General features: G+C 45.6%; 2 protein-coding genes across 5 annotated transcripts in view; both read right to left on the bottom strand.

Annotated features, from left to right (window-relative positions):
- Positions 1-18582, bottom strand: part of LOC141271986 (uncharacterized) — a 1184418-nt gene that overhangs the window by 302574 nt on the left and 863262 nt on the right. The window lies entirely within an intron of this gene.
- The window catches only part of LOC141271987 (uncharacterized), a 41562-nt gene continuing 29578 nt past the window's right edge, over positions 6599-18582 (bottom strand). For 3 of the 4 annotated variants that reach the window (XM_073682248.1, XM_073682249.1, XM_073682246.1), the window contains one exon: positions 6599-8375. In XM_073682248.1, coding sequence (XP_073538349.1) covers positions 7285-8375 — 1091 coding nt within the window. In that variant the 3' untranslated portion in view covers positions 6599-7284. The remainder of the gene's footprint in view (positions 8376-18582) is intronic. The other variant, XM_073682247.1, reaches the window with a different exon arrangement.

Here is an 18582-nt window from a genome sequence, read left to right as displayed (position 1 = left end):
CAGGAGTTTATTCCTTTAAATCTAAGTCCACTAGTTATTAAAATGAGGAGCAAAGTGTGTATATGGGAAAACCTACCTTGGTCAGCCTTGGGTAGAGTAGACCTCATTAAGACGTGCTTAATGCCATGCAAATGGTACGTTGTACATTACTCACCTGTCTGGATTCCTAAATACTGGTTTAGGAAAATGCACAACAGCTTTAGAGATTTGGTGTGGGACCCCCAGAATAAAACTAAACTGGAAAAACTGCAATCACCAAATAAATAAGGTGTGTGTCGGGGGAGGGGAGTAGCTTTGCCTCATGTATGAGGTGCTACTTAGCTTCTCTATTTCAGCGCTTGCAAGGCTGGGCACTGAAGAAGGCCCAGGAAGCAGGATCGATAGTATTAAATTACTTGGGAGGAGGTAAGAATTTACTGGAATCACACAGATTTGTAGGTAGTCCGAGTTTATACCCTACCCTGTCACTGGTCCATAAAATTTGGTGGACGTGTAAAAGACTGTTTGGAATGAAAAATACTAAGATTTGAGAGTCCTCAGTGGTTGATACCTTTTTGTGGCTAACTGAAAAGATGGTAGCCATTAAAAGGTATCAACCACTGAAGACTCTCAAATCTTAATATTTTCTATCTACTGGATAACACGGTACAAAGATATATATTTTTCCTGCTTGGAATGACAGACTGCTCAAAGTACACACCTATCTGGAATAACTTTAATCTACAGGAGTTGCGGAGATTGGTGGAATTTGGAGAATGGAAGAATCAGGGATTGAAATAAGTGCATCAGCTATACTCAGATAACCATCTCAGGTCGTTCGAACAGCTGAAACAGGAGATTAATTTGCGTGAAATTTAATTCTTTAAATACTTGCAACTAAGACACGCAATACGGGATCAGGAAGCCATCTCTGATCTTTCTATATCCTCTAATGAGCTGTTAGACTTCGTAGTACAGAGAAATTCATTGAAGGGAATCATCTCTTTGGTATATAGCTCATTGTTGCTAAAGATTTTGGGTGACCCCATGGCTCTGGTTCAGAGTAAAAGAGAGGAGGATGTGGGTAACATTTCTACAGAGGAATGGAATGAGGTGCTGGAATCTCCAGGGTTGCTTTGAATAAATACAATGCAAAGAAGGTCTCAACTTTTTATAGTTCATAGAGTTTAGAGGACTCCCAAGGTATTGTATAGAATGGGCCTAAAGATGGATGACTGTTGTCCGCGTTGCAGGAGAGAAAATGTGGACCTGATGCACATGTTTTGGACATGCCTGAGACTGGGGACTTGGGGGGGGGGGGTGTTGGTAGATTAATAGCAGAAGTGTTTAATATTCAAACCACGTATAGTGTGAAAACCTGTGTGTTCATATTAACGGAGGTGGGAGGATCTCCCCAGGTACAGTTAGCTATTGCTGAAATACTCTACTAGACTAGAAAATCTATCCATTGCCACACACTGGCTGGCAACCAGTCCTCCCTGTGTAGAAGAAGCGGTCCATCTCCATTTTAATGTAAAAAAAGGGGGCGGTTGGTAAATTTGGCAAAGTATGGGGAGACTGGATTAGATCCACAGCTGTAGTTTTCGAGGAGCTGGCTAGAGATGTCTTATTTCATTTACTGATCCTATAAATTATGATTATCACCCGTCTGGGTTGTAGTTTGATGTACTTGACTAATTGTCTAAGAGTAACACCTATTTGAGTATGGGCATGGTTTTACTGTAATGCACAATGTGGGAGAGGGTGGGGAGGGTGGATGTTAGTTCTGTGTTGGAAAGGGGAGAACTATATGGTCGTTATTTGAAGACATTGAATGAACAATTGGTTTATATAGGTACTATTCCTGTACCTGTACTGTATGACAACATGTAAAATAATTATTCTGCTGTAAACAATATTATTTTGTGTTCAATAAAGTTTATTCATTTAAAAAAACATTTGTCAGATTCTGAACATGAAAAAGGCTTCTCCCCTGTGTGAATTCTCTGATGCTTAACAAGATCTGATTTCTGGTTAAAACATTTCCCACATTCTAAACAGGAAAAAGGCTTATAATAATCTTTATTTTTTATATAGCGCCAACATATTCCGCAGCGCTTTCCATCCATTATCATCACTGTCCCCATTGGGGCTTATAATCTAAATTCCCTATCAGTATGTCTTTGGAGTGTGGGAGAAAACTGGAGAACCCAGAGGAAACCCACGCAAACATGGGGAGAACATACAAACTCCTTGTAAATGTTGTCATTGTTGGGATTTGAACCCAGGACCCCAGAGCTGCAAGGCTGCAGTGCTAACCACTGAGCCACCGTGCTGCCCGGTGACTTCTGTGATGTTTATTAATAGCTAGTGTTGAGCATTCCGATACTGAAATATCGGGTATCGGCCGATATTCGCGGTATCGGAATTCCGATACTTAATTCCGATACTTTTAGAATATCGAATACCGGAATCGGAAGTTCCCATAATGCCTGCGCTCTGCAGTGTCTCTGAAGGAATGACAAGCTGGATGGCAGCGCTCAGCTGCGATCCAGCCTGTCATCAGAATGCCATCCCAGCTTGAGAGAATTCTCCTGATTGTTTAAAAGCCGGCGGGCGGTAAACAGCCGCCGGCTTTTAAACAATCACACAGCCCCATACTGCTTCCCCGCAGCCTCCCACCCCGATCCTCCGCTCCCCTCGCCACCTCCCATCCTGATCGTAAGTTAGGACCGGGCGGGGAGCGCAGCACCAAGGAGCGGGGAGCGAAGGACCCGGGCGGGAAAGCCGGCAGTGAAAAGACTTCACCGCCGGCTTTCCCGTTCTGTGCTGCGCTTTCCCGCCGGTTATTTCAAATGAACAGCTGAAGTATCAGGTGATGCCGATCAGCTGTTCAAGTAGCCGCGGTGCCCTCGGAGGGTTCATGTGAGTTCATGCTTGACTGCATTGCATGAACTCACATGAACTTTCCCACGGTCGCACAGGTCAGCCTCACCTCCCAGACCCGTCATGATTAGTGTGTGTGTGGGTGTCTGTGCGATGTGTGCGGGTGTGCGCGATGTGTGCGGGTGTGCGCGGTGTCTGTGCGATGTGTGCGGGTGTGCGCTGTGTCTGTGCGATGTCTGCCGGTGTCTGCGTGCAGGCAAACATAGGCCGATGTGACACTACTACTCCCATCGGCCTATGTCTGTAACCCATCCACTCGTGCCAGCAGGATCAACTTGATGGGAGCAGTAGTTCCCATCAGCCTGATCCTGCTATTTAAACTGCCCCATGGTCCCCAATAAATTTTAAATACATGTCATTGGTGGCCAGTGGTTACCTACAATAAATTAGTTTATACATTACCTGTCCCCGCCGATCGCCACCTAAAATAAAGTAAAAAATAAAAAACTACACCTATACTCACCTAGACACCTAATTCCCCGAAGCCATTGATCTCCTGTAATAAAATATAAATTAATAAACCACAACCTTATCCTTACCCCTCCGTAGTAGTCCACGAGTGTCCCACGATGATCTCCAGTTTAGAGTTGCCACATAGAATGTGACCGCTCTGAACCGCTGCCGCCGCTAGAATGATGGGGCCGTAAAGCAGCCCCGTCATTGCATAAGCGGGTTCACCGGAGTTCAGGCAGCGCTGCGCCGGTTAGCTCCTTTACGGCCCTGCTGTACCGTGAGAAATTCCCACGGTACAGCAGTGCCGTAAAGGAGGTCTCCGGAGCTGCGCTGACTGAATGCACTCCGGTGACCTCAGTCAGAGCTCACGCTGCCGGGAGCGGACGTGTTCCCGGTAGTGTGAGCTTACAGCAGCCATGCACAGCTGTCACCATCTCCAGATGTGACAGCTGTGCATGGGAGATCAGCGCAGGAAAGTGGACAGGTAACTATTTTTTTAGAATTAAATAAAATGGTGTGTTTTATTTCAAATAAATTATTTTTTTCTGGGTGTAGTGTGTGTTTTTTATTTTTAACATTTTGTAGGTTAGTAATGGGGGTGTCTTATAGACGCCCATCATTACTAACCTGGGCTTCATGGCAGCTGGCGCTGACATGAACCCCACCACTATTACCCCCTGCCACCGCACCAGGGCAGCGTGGAAGAGCGAGGCTAAGTGCCAGAATTGGCGCATCCTATGGATGCGCCATTTCTGGGGCGGCTGACGGCTGGTGTTTCTAGTCTGGGAGGGGGCCAATATTCATGGCACCCTTCCTGGGCTATTAATATCAGCCCCCAGCTGTCTGCCTAGCCTTTGCTAGCTATTAAAATAGGGGGGACCCCACGACTTTTTTTGGGGGGGTCTCCCATTTTAATAGCTAGTAAAGGGTAGGTATTCAGCTGGGGGCTGATATTAGTAGCCTGGGAAGCTCTGTGGGTATTACCCCCTTCCCAGGCTTCAAACATCTGCCCCAGCCATCTGCTTAACCTCCGCTAGAGACTAAAATTATGGGGGATCCCACGCCAATTTTATTTTTAATAAATCCTTTATTTTAACACTAAATGACACTTGAGGGGTTAATAAAGATGCAGTCCCTAAATTATTATTTATTTTTTAATTAATTTTTCCCAAAAATTTTGACGTGGGCTTTGCCATATTTTTGTGTCCAGCCAGGTACAGCAAGCAGGAACGGGCTGCCCCCAACTCCCAGCTGCCTATTTGTACCTGGCCGGCCACAACAATATAGGGAAGCCCTTTTTTTTTTAAATTATTTCATGAAATAATTAAAAAAAAATTGACGTGGGGCGTCGCCCTGTTTTTGTGTCCAGCCAGGTACAACAGGCAGGAACGGGCTGCCCCCAACCACCAGTTGCCTATTTGTACCTGGCCGGACACAACAATATAGGGAAGCCCTTTTTTTAAAAATTATCTCATGAAATAATTTAAAAAAAATTGACGTGGGGCTTCGCCCTGTTTTTGTGTCCAGCCAGGTACAACAGGCAGGAACGGGCTGCCCCCAACCACTAGCTGCCTATTTGTACCTGGCCGGACACAACAATATAGGGAAGCCCTTTTTTTTTTAATTATTTCATGAAATAATTAAAAAAAAATTGACGTGGGGCTTCGCCCTGTTTTTGTGTCCAGCCAGGTACAACTAGGCAGCTGGGGGCTGGAATTCGCAGCGCTGGGAGGCCCAAGCTTTCTGGGCCACCCTCGCAGCAAATTGCAGTCCGCAGCCACCCCGGAAAATGGCGTTCATAGAAGCGCCATCTTCTGGCGCTGTACCCAACTCATCCAGGGCCCTGGTGCGGAAGCTCACTGGGTAATAAAGGGGTTAGGGCCAGCTTGGCATTATCAGCTAGCCCTAAGCCCGAAATTCATGGGGTCACGCCAATATTAGACATGACCACCATGAATTTCTAGTAAAGTATTTAAAAAAAACACAACACCCAGAATAAAGTCCTTTAATTGAAATAAACACACAATTCTTTATTGTTCTAAATTAAACCATACTTACCGTCACGCCCATTCCAGCTGAAGCCAACGATCTCCTGCAATAAAAGAAAAATAATAAAGCAACCTCATCCTTACCTTTCCATGGTTCCCACGACAGCTTCAGCTCTGCTACATCGAGATGACAGGCTGGACCGCAGCAGAACGTTGCCATCCAGCCTGTCATCCCGCAGACACTGAGAAGCGCAGGTTTGCTTACGCTCCTCAGTGTCTCTCTGTGACGGCATCCAGATGAGCCGACAATGAACTCGGCTCACCTCATGCACGTCACTGACAGCGTGGGAGAATTCTCACGCTGAAGCGCTGAGTGCAGGAGAATTTTCCCACGCTGTCAGTGACGTGCATGAGGTGAGCCGAGTTCATTGGACATGACCTCGACTCATCTTTATGCCGTCACAGCGAGACACTGAGGAGCGCAAGCATGCCTGCGCTTCTCAGTGTCTGCGGGATGACAGGCTGGATGGCAGCGTTCTGCTGCGGTCCAGCCTGTCATCTCGATGTAGCAGAGCTGAAGCTGTCGTGGGAACCATGGAAAGGTAAGGATGAGGTTGCTTTATTATTTTTCTTTTATTGCAGGAGATCGTTAGCTTCAGCTGGAATGGGCGTGACGGTAAGTATGGTTTAATTTAGAACAATAAAGAATTGTGTGTTTATTTCAATTAAAGGACTTTATTCTGGGTGTTTGTGTTTTTTTTTAACTTTGACTATGGGGTTAGTAATGGGGGTGTCTTATAGACGCCTCTCCATTACTAACCTGGGCTTGATGTCAGCTGGCATTATAAGCTGACATCAACCCCAGCCCTATTACCCCACTGCCACCGCTATAGGGCAGTGGGAAGAGCGAGGCTAAGTGCCAGAATTGGCGCATCCTATGGATGCGCCATTTCTGGGGCGGCTGACAGCTGGTGTTTCTAGCCTGGGAGGGGGCCAATATTCATGGGAATAATACAATATTCAGGGGGTAATACCCACGGAGCTTCCCAGGCTACTAATATCAGCCCCCAGCTGTCTGCCTAGCCTTTGCTAGCTATTAAATTAGGGGGGACCCCACGTCATTTTTTTTGGGGGGGTCCCCCATTTTAATAGCTAGTAAAGGCTAGGTATTCCGCTGGGGGCTGATATTAGTAGCCTGGGAAGCTCCGTGGGTATTACCCCCTTCCCAGGCTTCAAACATCCGCCCCAGCTGTCTGCTTAACCTCCACTAGAGCCTAAAATTACGGGGAGCCCTACGCCAATTTTTTTTTTAAATAAATCCTTTATTTTAACACTAAATGACAAGTACAGTAATCAACACTGTCACTGTACTTCATATATATGTGACTGACATGTTTCTATCTATCTAATCTTTGTGTGATTCTCTATTCCTTCTATTCTAAATTGTCGGGTACCGCTGCTGAATTGCCGGCCGGCTTTTTTAAAGAGACGGTGCATGAAAACACTATTATTTTTTTTTATAAATCCTTTACACTAAATGACAAGTACAGTAATCAACACTGTCACTGTACTTCATATATATGTGACTGACATGTTTCTATCTATCTAATCTATGTGTGAAGCTCTATTCTTTCTGTTGTAAATTGTCGGGTACCGGTGTATGCCGCTGATGAATTGCCGGCTTTTCGCGTAATACATTCTACATTATTCTTAGTTGTTTTACTTCATGTAGAATTAACCTACAAGGAAAGAAAGGGTTGGTTTCCGGTATCGGAATCGGCGATATCCGATACTTTTTGGGTATCGGTCCGATCCAATCCGATACGATATTTCCTGATATCGGAAGGTATCGCTCAACACTATTAATAGCTGATTTCCTTGTAAAATATTTTCCACATTAAGAACATGAAAAAGGTTTCTACTGTGTGTGAGTTTTCTGATGTGCGATAAGCTGTGATTTCTGTATAAAACATTTCTCACATTCTGAACAGGAAAAAGGCTTCTCCCCTGTGTGGGTTCTCTGGTGATTGACAAGAATATATTTCTGGTTAAAACATTTCCCACATTCTGAACATGAAAAAGGCTTCTCCAATCTGTGGGCTCTCTGGTGCTTGAGAAGAGTCGATTTCTGGATATAACATTTCCCACATTCTGAACATGAAAAAGTTTTCTCCCCTGTGTGGGTTCTCTGGTGCTTAAGAAGAACTGATTTCTGAATATAACATTTCCCACATTCTGAACATGGAAAAGGTTTCTCCCCTGTGTGAATTCTCTGGTGATTAACAAGAATCCATTTCTGGTTAAAACATTTCCCACATTCTGAACAGGAAAAAGGCTGCTTCTCCCCTGTGTGAGTTATTTGGTGCATAACAAGATCACGTTTATGTTTAAAATATTTCTCACATTCTGAACAGGAAAAGGGCTTCTCCCTTGTGTGAGTTCTCCGATGTCTGGTAAGATTTGATTTCTGGTTAAAGCGTTTCCCACATTCTGAACATGAAAAAGGCTTCTCCCCTGTGTGTGTTCTTACATGTGTAACAAGTAGACATTTCTTTTTAAAATATTTCCCACATTCTGAACAGGAATAGGGCATCTCCCTTGTGTGAGTTCTCTGATGTCTGATAAGATCTGATTTCTGGTTAAAACATCTCCCACACTTAGAACAAGAAAATCTATTCTCTGCTGTGTGAATTTTTTCATGTTTAAAAAAAGCCTTTTCAAGAGTAAAACTATTTCCATATTCTGAATGTGAAAATGGCTTCTTTGCTTTAGGAGAAATTTGTTTTTTAATGCTGATTTCATGACTTTGATTTTCCTTAGTAGTCGGTAATGAATCAGAATACAGGACCTGTTTCAAAGAATCAGATGACAGATCTTTGCTGTGAAGGGAGGATGGTATATCTGGAGTAATGGCATTCATTTCAGTTGTATCCTGTGGGATCTCAAGATCATCTGATTTAAAAATTGAAGATGTCAGCTGTCCCTCTGAACTCCTGGTACAGGCATCTGCTAAGAATAAAACCAATTTTTTTTTAATAAAATCTCCATGAAATGTATATTTTTGAACATTTCTACTTAAACTGTCAGAAAAAATGGCAAGTTATGTAAAAATATTTAATTATTCACCAAGACAATGACAGTTCACAGTCTAATAGAAAACCTCATATCATGAACCAGTGGAGCTTGGTGCTCAACTGTTTGTTCATTCTGCCTCCCAAATATGAAATAAAAAAACACCAAACAATCTTATGTAGGTGAAATTGATACCGAAAAAAATATTAACTCATCTCACAAAAAAAAGCCCCCACTCAGGTCCATCATCTGTCAAATATTAAAACAGAGGTTTCCACATGATTAGTGGTTCAAAGGTTCTTGAAAAGCAACATGGCTTCCATAAACCAATCCAGCAATATCCGCTCTCCCAAAGTCAAATCTCCTCCTCGCTTTCTGAGCCTTACAATGTGCTCAAACCACATTTAGCATCCATGTGTTAGCCTTACTATAATCAGGGCCGGCATCAGCACCCAGCGCACCCGGGCAAGTGCCGGGGCCCTGAAGCAGGCGGGGAGGGCCCACTCACCGTCGGGCACTCCGGCGTGCTATGGGACCCGTGAGCGGTGCGGTGCCGGTGTCAGCGCCCGTTCCCCCCGCTTGCTCAGGACCCCGGCAGCTGGCACAATACTTACCTCTCCTAGTGCCTCCACAGCAGGTCCTGTCTCTTCCGCGGCTGCTGCACTGTGACGTCTCAGGTCAGAGAGCGCGGTGACGTCTTTACACCGTGCTCTCTCCTGAGCCATCACAGGCAGCGCAGAGCGGGAAGATGCCAGCGCGGGTGAGGGGTCCGGAGCAGCGGCAGCAGGTGAGAAGTGAGGTGAGTATTTGATTTTTATTTTTTAGATGTATTGAGGCGTTGCGCATTATATGGGGGGGGGGGACAAGTGCCATCCTGCATGGGGCATTATATGGTGGGGGGGGCAAGTGACATCCTGCATGGGGCATTATATGGGGGGTGACATCCTGCATGGGGCATTATATGGGGGGGAGAGGTGACATCCTGCTTGCGGCATTACATTGGGGGAGAGAGGTGACATCCTGCATGGGGCATTATATGGGGGGGGGGAGGTGACATCCTGCATGGGGCATTATATGGGGGGTGACATCCTGCATGGGGCATTATATGGGGGGGGAGAGGTGACATCCTGCTTGCGGCAATATATTGGGGGAGAGAGGTGACATCCTGCATGGGGCATTATATGGGGGGGAGAGGTGACATCCTGCATGGGGCATTATATGGGGGGGAGAGGTGACATCCTGCATGGGGCATTATATGGGGGGGAGGTGACATCCTGCATGGGGCATTATATGGGGGGGAAGAGGTGACATTCAGCATGGGGCATTATATTGGGGGGGGAGAGGTGACATCCTGCATAGAGGTATTATATGGGGGGGAGGTGACATCCTGCTTGGGGCATTATATGGGGGGGAGAGGTGACATCCTGCATGGGGCATTATATTGGGGGGATAGGTGACATCCTGCATGGGGCATTATATGGGGGAGATGTGACAGCCTGCATAGGGCATTATATGGGGAGGAGAGGTGACATCCTGCATGGGGCATTATATGGGGGGAGGTGACATCCTGCATGGGGCATTATATGGGGGGAGAGGTGACATCCTGCATGGTGCATTATATGGGGGGAGAGGTGACATCCTGCATGGGGCATTATATGGGGGGGGAGAGGTGACATCCTGCATGGGGCATTACAAGGGGAGATGACATCCTACATGGGGCATTATATGGGGGGAGGTGACATCCTGCATGGGGCATTATATGGGGGGGAGAGGTGACATTCTGCATGGGGCATTACAAGGGGGGGAGAGGTGACAACCTGCATGGGGCATTACAAGGGGAGGTGACATTCTGCATGGGGCATTATGTGGGGGCCAGTACTCTATATGGGGCGTTATAAGGGGGCCAGTATCCTCTATGGAGCATTATATGGGGGCCAGTATACTGCATGGAGCAATATATGGGGCTCATAATATTGTATGGAGGACTATACTATCCGGTCTGCACTGTGCACTGCGAGGATTCACTGGTTTCTGAGCTATTGTAGAATTTACAATAGATATCGCTCATGTAATGTAAGAAGTGAAATGAGTAACAATGAGTTACAGGTCATCAGTATCCTGTCTCTGGGAAGAAGAATTTTAGCGGAAAAGGAGATGTGCCTATTTTGGAGGATTCATTCCCTTAAACTTCATCAGAAATGTGAACGAGTCCCTAGGGGACTCAGAGTCTTCAAAGAGATGTCTCAATTCCACAAAGATAAGAACTTTGTAATAACTTGGGAAAAAATACACTTAGACTACTCAAAAAATGTAATGGATTTAATCTTTAAGCAGAACGAAAAAGAATATAATAAAGTATCCCTTGAGTTGGAAAAAGTAAAAATAGAACTAGAGGCGCAGATAATCTAGTTACAGTTTTTTCTCCAAATTAGAGAAGAAATTAGTCCCTATACAGACGGAAATAAAACCGAGAAAGAAAGATACATTTTTATGAGACAAATCAGATTATGACTCTGGTCGGATTTTCCACTGGGGTAAACAAAAAAATCATACAGCGGAGTTATCAGAAAAAAAGATCAACTGATTATTGGACTACTGATTAAGACTCCAGCGCATCAGAAAGTTTCCAACAGTGTGTACAGAGACCACCACAAAAAATCTCCAAAACATTTCCTACACCTGGTGCATTAAATATCCCTTTAAGAAATCGATCAGAGGGGACGACCCTAGAAAAACAGGAACAAAACGGAAGCAAGTTGCTTGGAGACACTAGACAGAGACTATACAAAAGATCTTACTATTATTAACTTGACTGACTTTACATTTGATGAGGCTACTACCTCACTGTTATCAAAGGGCTTACATTTTTGATTAATGAATGAATTGGACTTTTCAAATTGACCATTTTAAAGCAGTGAGAAAAATCCATCTGTTTAAAGCATTCAACACTGCCACACATTTAATTACATCCAGAAAAGCAGGAGAGACTCCCTGTGTGATTGGGCCTCTAGGATTCAGTGAGGTCTCCCTTCAAAGAGATGCGACTTTGCTATTGAATCTGTCTTCAGAACAGGATTCACACTCAGCGTCTGAGGAACGTGAAGTAAAGGCTTTTACAGGAGGGTTACCATCTATCTATATGCCCCCAATTCAGTCAGGAAACATCATAGATTTATTCTATAAACAAGTTCTAAATGAAGTTCAAATCATTAACTTATCCTGCACCCATAAAAAACGTATCTAAAGGAGAGAAAGAAGCTCTAATAAACTTTCAAATGAAAAAAGACATTGTTATATATGGCCTTTCTTTCAGAATTTCTAAGCACCTGCCACTTTGGTGTAATCCGGAATTTCCACAGGGCATTGAAAACAAATTATTTTTCAAATGGCAGCAAGCAGGTATACATAACATATCTCACCTACTTCACCCAAACGATCAGAGATGGTTGACATACCCAGAGTGTATGAATAAGTATGGTCTATGTCTCCATCATGGCTTTCAAAATTAAGAAATCAGACTTTCCGTTATGTCAAACTTAAGGGATGTTACTTATGAGACCTCCCAAAATGAATTCGATGTCATTCTACTATCCCCAACGGGCACCCCTCAATATCTAGTCTTTATTCGGTTATGAAACCTAATTTTTTAAAGATACACCCTGACATTTTCTTTAAATATTGGAAGCAACAATTGGAAGACGTTGAAATTCCCACTAAGATCAGATTAGGCTGGAAGGTATTTAGAAAATACATTATAAATGAAACATGGAGAGAAGCTCAATATAAAATAATACATGGGGTCATACAGGCCTTTAATTTACCAAAAAAGATCCATTATCAAATAGACTAATTGCATGCCCTAAGTGTCATCATCCATACTCTTACCTTATGCACGGCCTATGGTCCTGCACCAATTCAACAGTATATTGGGATCAGGTTTCAGATTTGATGAATACTATATGGGGTCCAGAGTACACCCTCTCTCCATACTTAGCCCTACTATATTATTGGAGTAACCCAGAGAATCCCTACAAAATAACAAAAAGCCCCCCAAAACTGCTCCATACTCTACTCTTCCTGGCAAAAAAACAGATACTCAAACATTGGCTAGACCCTATCATTCCCCCATAGAAGAGCTGATAAGCCAATTGAAACACTTTATGGGAGTAGAACAACTAGATGCCCTCAGTAACGAGGAACAACAGGCTGGCAAATTTTTGTCAAAATAGAGACAGTTTATTGTAACTAGTATTGAGCGAGCATGCTCGACACTGCTCGGTACTCACCCGAGCATCTCACTACTCGGGATGTTCAGCGAGCACCGAGCATTTCCGGGTTACTCGGGCGGGAGCACCGTTTGGCGCTCTTTACGGAGCCAATGAACATGCAGGGATTGCCAGCCAGTCACTGTAATGCCACAGCCATGTTGTTTGTGGGCATTACAGTGATTCGATTGCTGCACAGCGTCACCTCGAGTATTTAAAACCGGGCGCCGCCATCTTGGACACAGTCGCTCCGGATCAGACAGTGTAGGGAGAGTGCTGCTGAGTTAGGGAGCGATATATAGTGCGAAAAAGGTAGTGTAGGGTCTCTAAAGCCTGCCAAATCAAACAAACAGTCCTTCTCAGGACTAATATCCATCCCAGATATCAGGCAGGCAGGCAGGCTGTATAGGAGACGCAGTGGTTATACCAGCAAACGCTGCATTACAGTCCTGTGTGCTCCTGTTGGTCAAATTGCTAGACTTATCACCCCGGTCTCAGGGGCCAGGAAAAAAATTTTTTTTCATCTAAATCCTGTATTTTTTTTTCCCCTCAGTCAGACTGTCTAAATACGCGTCTTATTAACCTTTTGGCATTTTTTGCCGTAAAAAAAAAACAATAATAGTGTCTCCCTGACTGGTCAGACACCAATATATCTGTTTCAAAGAGTCTGGTGTAGGCCAGAAAAATATAACTGCGCTTTTGCAGTTCCACAGGTCAAATCTCTGTATTATCCTGTTTTGGGCATTTTTTGCCGTAAAAAAAACTGTAATAGTGTCTCCCTGACTGGTCAGACACCAATATATCTGTTTAAAAGAGTCTGGTGTAGGCCAGAAAAATATAACTGTGCTTTTGCAGTTCCACGGGTCAAATCTCTGTATTATCCTGTTTTTGGCATTGTTTGCCGTAAAAAAAACCCGTAATAGTGTCTCCCTGATTGTTCAGACACAAATATATCTGTTTGAAAGATTCTGGTGTAGGCCAGAAAAATATAACTGTGGTTTTGCAGTTCTACGGGTCAAATCTCTGTATTATCCAGCTTTTGGTATTTTTTCCGTAAAGAAAAACAGTAATAGTGTCTCCCTGATTGTTGAGACACAAATATATCTGTTTGAAAGATTTTGGTGTAGGCCAGAAAAATATAACTGTGGTTTTGCCGTTCCACGGGTCAAATCTCTGTATTATCCTGTTTTTGGCATTTTTTGCCGTAAAAAAAACCCGTAATAGTGTCTCCCTGATTGTTCAGGTACAAATATATCTGTTTGAAAGATTCTGGTGTAGGCCAGAAAAATTTAACTGTGGTTTTGCAGTTCCACGGGTCAAATCTCTGTATTATCCTGTTTTGGGCATTTTTTGCCATAAAAAAAATGTAATAGTGTCTCCCTGATTGTTCAGACACAAATATATCTGTTTGAAAGATTCTGGTGTAGGCCAGAAAATATAACTGTGTCGCTGACTGTTCAGCCCCAAATATATCTATTAAGAAAAGTCTGGTATACGCCAGTAAATTAGAACTGTGGTTTTGCAGTTCCACGGTTCAAATCTCTGTATTATCCAGCTTTTGGCCTGTTTTACGTAAAAAAAATAAAATAAAAATAGTGTCTCCCTGTCTGTTCAGTCACAAATATATCTGGTGTAGGCCAGAGAAATAGAACTGTGGTTTTCCTCTTCCACTGTTCTAATCTCCTTTTTATTACCCTTTTTCCATTGATAGTGCGAGTGTAAGCTATTTTACTTCATTTACAATGGGCAAGGCGCGTGGCAAGGGACGTGGAACTGGACGTTCTGGTGATGGTGGGTGTAGAGGACAGGGCCGTGGCCAAGGTGAAAATGTGCCACAACCAACAGCAACATCTTCTCGCTCCCAGTTCTTGACCGAATTACTAGGGAACCACACTACAACACCACTACAACAGTATTGCAAACTGATCAGTGTGAACAGGTTATTAATTGGATAGCAGATAATACTTCCAGTTAACTGGGCACCACCACCTCCGGTCTGTCTTCCACACGGTCAAGTTTTAATAGCCGTGAGTCTCGACCGCATACTCCTCCTCACCCTGATGCTCCTTCCTCCCACTATGCCGAGTGTCGTCAGACAGCAACTGATCCCACACTTGGACACTCTGATGAGCTGTTCACTGGTCCATTTCCATATTTGTGCCCCTCCCCTGCTCCGCTTGAAGTGGTGGAAGAGGAGATCCCATGTCGCGATGCCCAAATATTTGAACAGCCATGGCCACAGGAAGTCGACGCTGGCAATTTGTCACAAGAGGTGGATGATGACGAGACACAATTGCCACGAAGTGAGGAGGAGGATCGTGGTGCGCAAGTGGAAGAGGAGGAGGAGGTGGATGATCTAGTAACTGACCCAACGTGGCAGGAGGACACGCAGAGCGAGGCCAGCAGCACACAGGGGGAGGGAGGCAGAGTACCCCAACAGGCAGGAAGAAGCAGTGTGGTGGCCGCACACAGAAGGAGGGCAACAGTTCCCTGTAACACCAACACGAGGGACGTTGCCAGTACAACCGGTAGTTCTTCCAGAGTCTGGAATTTTTTTAAAGACTCTGCTGATAACCCCAAAAAGGCCATTTGTACCACCTGCCATGCCAGCATCAGCAGGGGTGCCAAAACTACCAGCCTGACCACCACCAGAATGATCAGGCACATGGCAGCAAAGTACCCGACTTTGTGGGGCGAACCCCAGGGTCCACGACCAGTGTCAGCGGGTGTCACCACTGCTTCTTCCGCTGTTGTGCGTGTAATAGAACCCCCTGTTGTGCGCGCAAGGCAATACCCTGTCCATACTGCATGCAAAGATGCCCCCTCCTCTCAGTCTTCACTTGTTATGGCAGTTTCTCAGGAAACAGCATCAACGTCCACGTCCACGTCCCACCGCAGCGTTCAATTGTCCATATCCCAGAGCTTTGAGCGAAAGAGCAAATTCGCAGCCAACATCCCACAGGCCACAGTCCTAAATTCACACATTTCACGACTGCTTGCGTTGGAAATGCTGCCTTTTAGGCTGGTGGAGACGGAATCCTTCCGCAACCTTATGGCGATGGCCGTCCTTCGGTACTCGGTCCCCAGCCGACACTATTTTTCCCGGTGTGCCATCCCCGCACTACGCAAGCACGTGTCTCAAAATATCTGCCGTGCCCTCAACAAAGCAGTTACTGGGAGAATCCACCTGACAATGGACACGTGGACAAGTGCTTGTGGCAAGGGACGGTACATCTACCTGACGGCACACTGGTAAACATAGTGGAAGCCGGGACCCAGCCGGACCTTGGGACGGAACACATCCTCCCCACACCGAGGATTGCGGGCCCTATGTCAGTCAGAGTTGCCCCCACAGTGTACAGCTCCTGCGCATCATCCTCCTCCTCCTCCTCATGTTCAGCCTCCATCTCAGATATCACCACATCAGTTACAAGCTGGAAGCACTGCAGTACTGCCTCAGCCAAGCAGCAACAGGGTGTGCTGAAACTCATAAGCTTAGGTGATAAACCTCACACTGCTTGTGAGTTGTGGACAGCTGTGAAAGAGCAGGCAGATCTGTGGCTGAGACCGCTGAACCTACATCCAGGCATGGTCGTGTGTGACAATGGCCATAACCTGGTGGCAGCTCTGAGGCCGTCAAAGTACGCCGCCTGTCAGCTCATTTTTGCAAGTCGGCTACAGCTTCCGTCGCCCTTGCTGTGTTGCAGCAGCGTTTGCAGCTTCTGGCACACCGATTGGTGTGTGATGTCCCCACACGTTGGAACTCTACCCTCCACATGTTGCAAAGGATTTGTGAGCAGAAGAGAGCAGTTGTGGAGTACCAGCTGCAACAAGGCCGTCGATATTCAGGTCAGACTCCACACATAAGACCTCAGGAGTGGACCTGGTTGTCTGACATATGTACCATCCTGACAAACTTTGAGGAGTCCACAAAGATGGTGAGTGGCGATGACGCCATCATTAGCGTCAGCATCCCACTTGTCTGTCTTTTGCAACGTTCTCTGCAGAGAATTAAAGAGGCGGCATTGCAGCCAGAGTATGATGAGATGGATCAAGAAGCCATAGCGGGCGATTACACACAGCCCAGCCTCATCTCATCCCAACGTGCATTGGGGGACAATGAGGGAGAGGAGGAGGAGGAAGAACAGGAGCTGGTATCATGCGCTGTAGACGGTAGTACCTGTACAACTGTCATACCGTCGGTTCAGCGTGGGTGGCCTGAGGACAGGGGGGAGGAGGAAGAGAGGATGGTCAGTCGTCATCTTGGTGAGGACACGGAAGTCTCGCCCGTTACCAGTCTGGCACGCATGGCTGACTTTATGTTACGCTGCCTTAAAAGTGACACTCGCGTTGTAAAAATGTTGGGTGACAGTCATTACTGGTTGGTGACACTTTTAGACCCCCGCTACAAGGAGAACTTATACTCTCTTATTCCTGAGGTGGAGAGGTCTACAAAAATGGGGAAATACCAGAAGGCCCTTGCTGCAGAACTGTTAAAAAAATTCCCATCTGAACACGCTAGCGGCAGAGGTCACAGTTCGTTGCCCAACCAAGGCGTACAGGTGAGAGAGACGCAACTCCAATCCAGCAGAGGCAGGGGAACACTGTCAACGTTCTGGGACAGTTTTCCGAGACCCGCCCAGCTTACAGGCCCTGAGGCGCGAGGTAATCTCACAAGGAGTGGAAAGTTTCAAAAGATGGTGAGGGAGTACCTTGCCGACCGTACCAGCATCCTCCGTGATTCCTCTGTGCCTTTTAATTATTGGGTATCCAAGCTGGACACTTGGAATGAACTCGCTCTGTACGCCTTGGAGGTGCTGGCCTGCCCTGCCGCTAGCGTGTTATTGGAGCGTGTTTTTAGTGCCGCTGGGGGAATTATAACAGATAAGCGCACTCGCCTGTCAACTGACAATGCTGACAAGCTGACCCTTATCAAAATGAACAAGGGCTGGATTGGGCCAGACTTCTCATCACCACCAAATGACAGCAGAGTAACATAAAGTCAAATCCACTGTGTTATTTCGGGAGGTGTATTCCCATGCACCGCTTCACACCCACACATGGGTATACGCTTCCTCATTTCGGCTGTATTTTGCTCTTCTCCTTATCCTCAGCCTCCACCACCACTATAGCACCAGGGTGACCTTGGTCCGTATTGCCAGCATTGGAAGTTCCTCCGTCCTAATTGTTGGCAGCTTTTGCTTGGAAGGCATAGGCAAAGACTATGGGAGACCCACTCCCCAATAATGGGAATAATGTTTTTAAGATGCGGTACTGCATGGCTCTTCCAAGGGGCATTTAAACCGTCTTGTTAAGCTACTGCAACCTCCACGTCTCTTCCAAGGGGCATTAAAACCGTCTTGTTAAGCTACTGAGACCTCCACCACTTTTCCCAGGGGCATTAAAACCGTCTTGTTAAGCTACTGTGACCTCCACCACTCTTCCAAGGGGCATTAAAACCGTCTTGTTAAGCTACTGCGATCTCCACCGCTCTTCCAAGGGGAATTAAAACTGTCTTGTTAAGCTACTGCGACCTCCACCACTCTTCCAAGGGGCATTGATATTGTCTTTTTATTCCACTGTGACCTCCACGTCTCTTCCAAGGAGCATTTAAACCATCTTTTTAAGCTACTGTGACCTCCACCGCTCTTCTAAGGGGCATTAAAACCGTCTTGTTAAGCTACTGCGACCTCCATCGCTCTTCCAAGGGGCATTAAAACCATCTTGTTAAGCTACTGCGACCTCCACCACTCTTCCAAGGGGCATTGATATTGTCTTTTTATTCCACTGTGACCTCCACGTCTCTTCCAAGGGGCATTTAAACCGTCTTTTTAAGCTACTGTGACCTCCACCACTCTTCCAAGGGGTATTAAAACCGT

This window comes from Phyllobates terribilis, unplaced genomic scaffold (genome assembly GCF_046119375.1).
Source record: "Phyllobates terribilis strain yellow unplaced genomic scaffold, ASM4611937v1 Scaffold_5__5_contigs__length_657084704, whole genome shotgun sequence".
Taxonomy (NCBI): domain Eukaryota; kingdom Metazoa; phylum Chordata; class Amphibia; order Anura; family Dendrobatidae; genus Phyllobates; species Phyllobates terribilis.
This window is presented reverse-complemented; position numbering and strand designations above follow the sequence as displayed.